We start from the raw sequence: 885 nt of genomic DNA on the forward strand, positions 1-885 counted from the left end.
CCGCCAACAACTGCTAGCACCATTCAAAAGCTGAATCTGTGTTTCCCTCCTTTGGTATCCTAACAGTTCCTTTTCACCCTCTCAGGTTTCCTGTGGATACCATGACGGTCACGGTGGTGTATGATAACTCAGAGGCCACAGAACTGTGCGCAGCTCAGCACCTCTACCTCAAGCCCATAGCAAAGCTGATGATCAATGTGTTGCTCCCTGAGAGCCCGGAACCCTCGAGACCCGTCTCTAACTGGGAAGTTCTGGACCAGCTGAAGAGCCTGATTTGTCCTGACCAGTTTACCACTGTGCGGCTCGCCAAGAGCACCAGGGACTTCATCCGGTTTGAGGGGGAGGCGGAAACGCGAAGCTTGGTTCAAATCCTGAAGGCCAAGTTGCACGGGAAGATCATCAAGCTAAATGGCTTGGAAACAGACTTAAAAGTCGTGGTGACAGACGCCCAGGGAGAGTGGGAGCACTTCCCCAAGGAAAATGTGGCCACCCCGATGGGTGATGGGTCTGAAGAGCAGGACCATGATAAGAGTCCAAATTCCATATACTTCGAAGGGCTGCCCTGCAAGTGGTTTGCTCCCAAAGGTTCCAGTGGGGAGAAGCCGTGTGAAGAGATCCTTCGGGTGGTCTTTGAAAGCTTTGGAAAGATCAAGAATGTAGATATCCCAATGCTCGACCCCTACCGAGAGGTTATAACCAGTGGGAGCTTTGGGGGGTTCAACTTCGGCTTGCAGACGTTCGAGGCATTTATACAGTACCAAGAGTCAACTGACTTCTTAAAGGCCATGAAGTCCCTCCGCGGGATGAAGCTGATGCTTAAAGGAGATGATGGGAAAGCTCTGGCATGTAACATCAAGGTAAGGAGCAGCCAGGGTTTTATAAACT

The 885-nt window shown here is 51.2% G+C and overlaps 1 protein-coding gene across 1 annotated transcript; it reads left to right on the forward strand.

Annotated features, from left to right (window-relative positions):
- Positions 1-101: 101 nt before the first annotated feature.
- On the forward strand, positions 102-857 carry LOC104991943 (A-kinase anchor protein 17B-like; the record flags this gene model as incomplete). The annotated part of the gene is made up of 1 exon (XM_010844637.1): positions 102-857. A coding segment is annotated over exon 1 (756 nt), but the record flags the coding sequence as incomplete, so codon positions are not given.
- Positions 858-885: the final 28 nt, after the last annotated feature.

This window comes from Bison bison, unplaced genomic scaffold, assembly GCF_000754665.1.
Source record: "Bison bison bison isolate TAMUID 2011002044 unplaced genomic scaffold, Bison_UMD1.0 scf7180017848166, whole genome shotgun sequence".
Classification (NCBI taxonomy): Eukaryota; Metazoa; Chordata; class Mammalia; order Artiodactyla; family Bovidae; genus Bison; species Bison bison.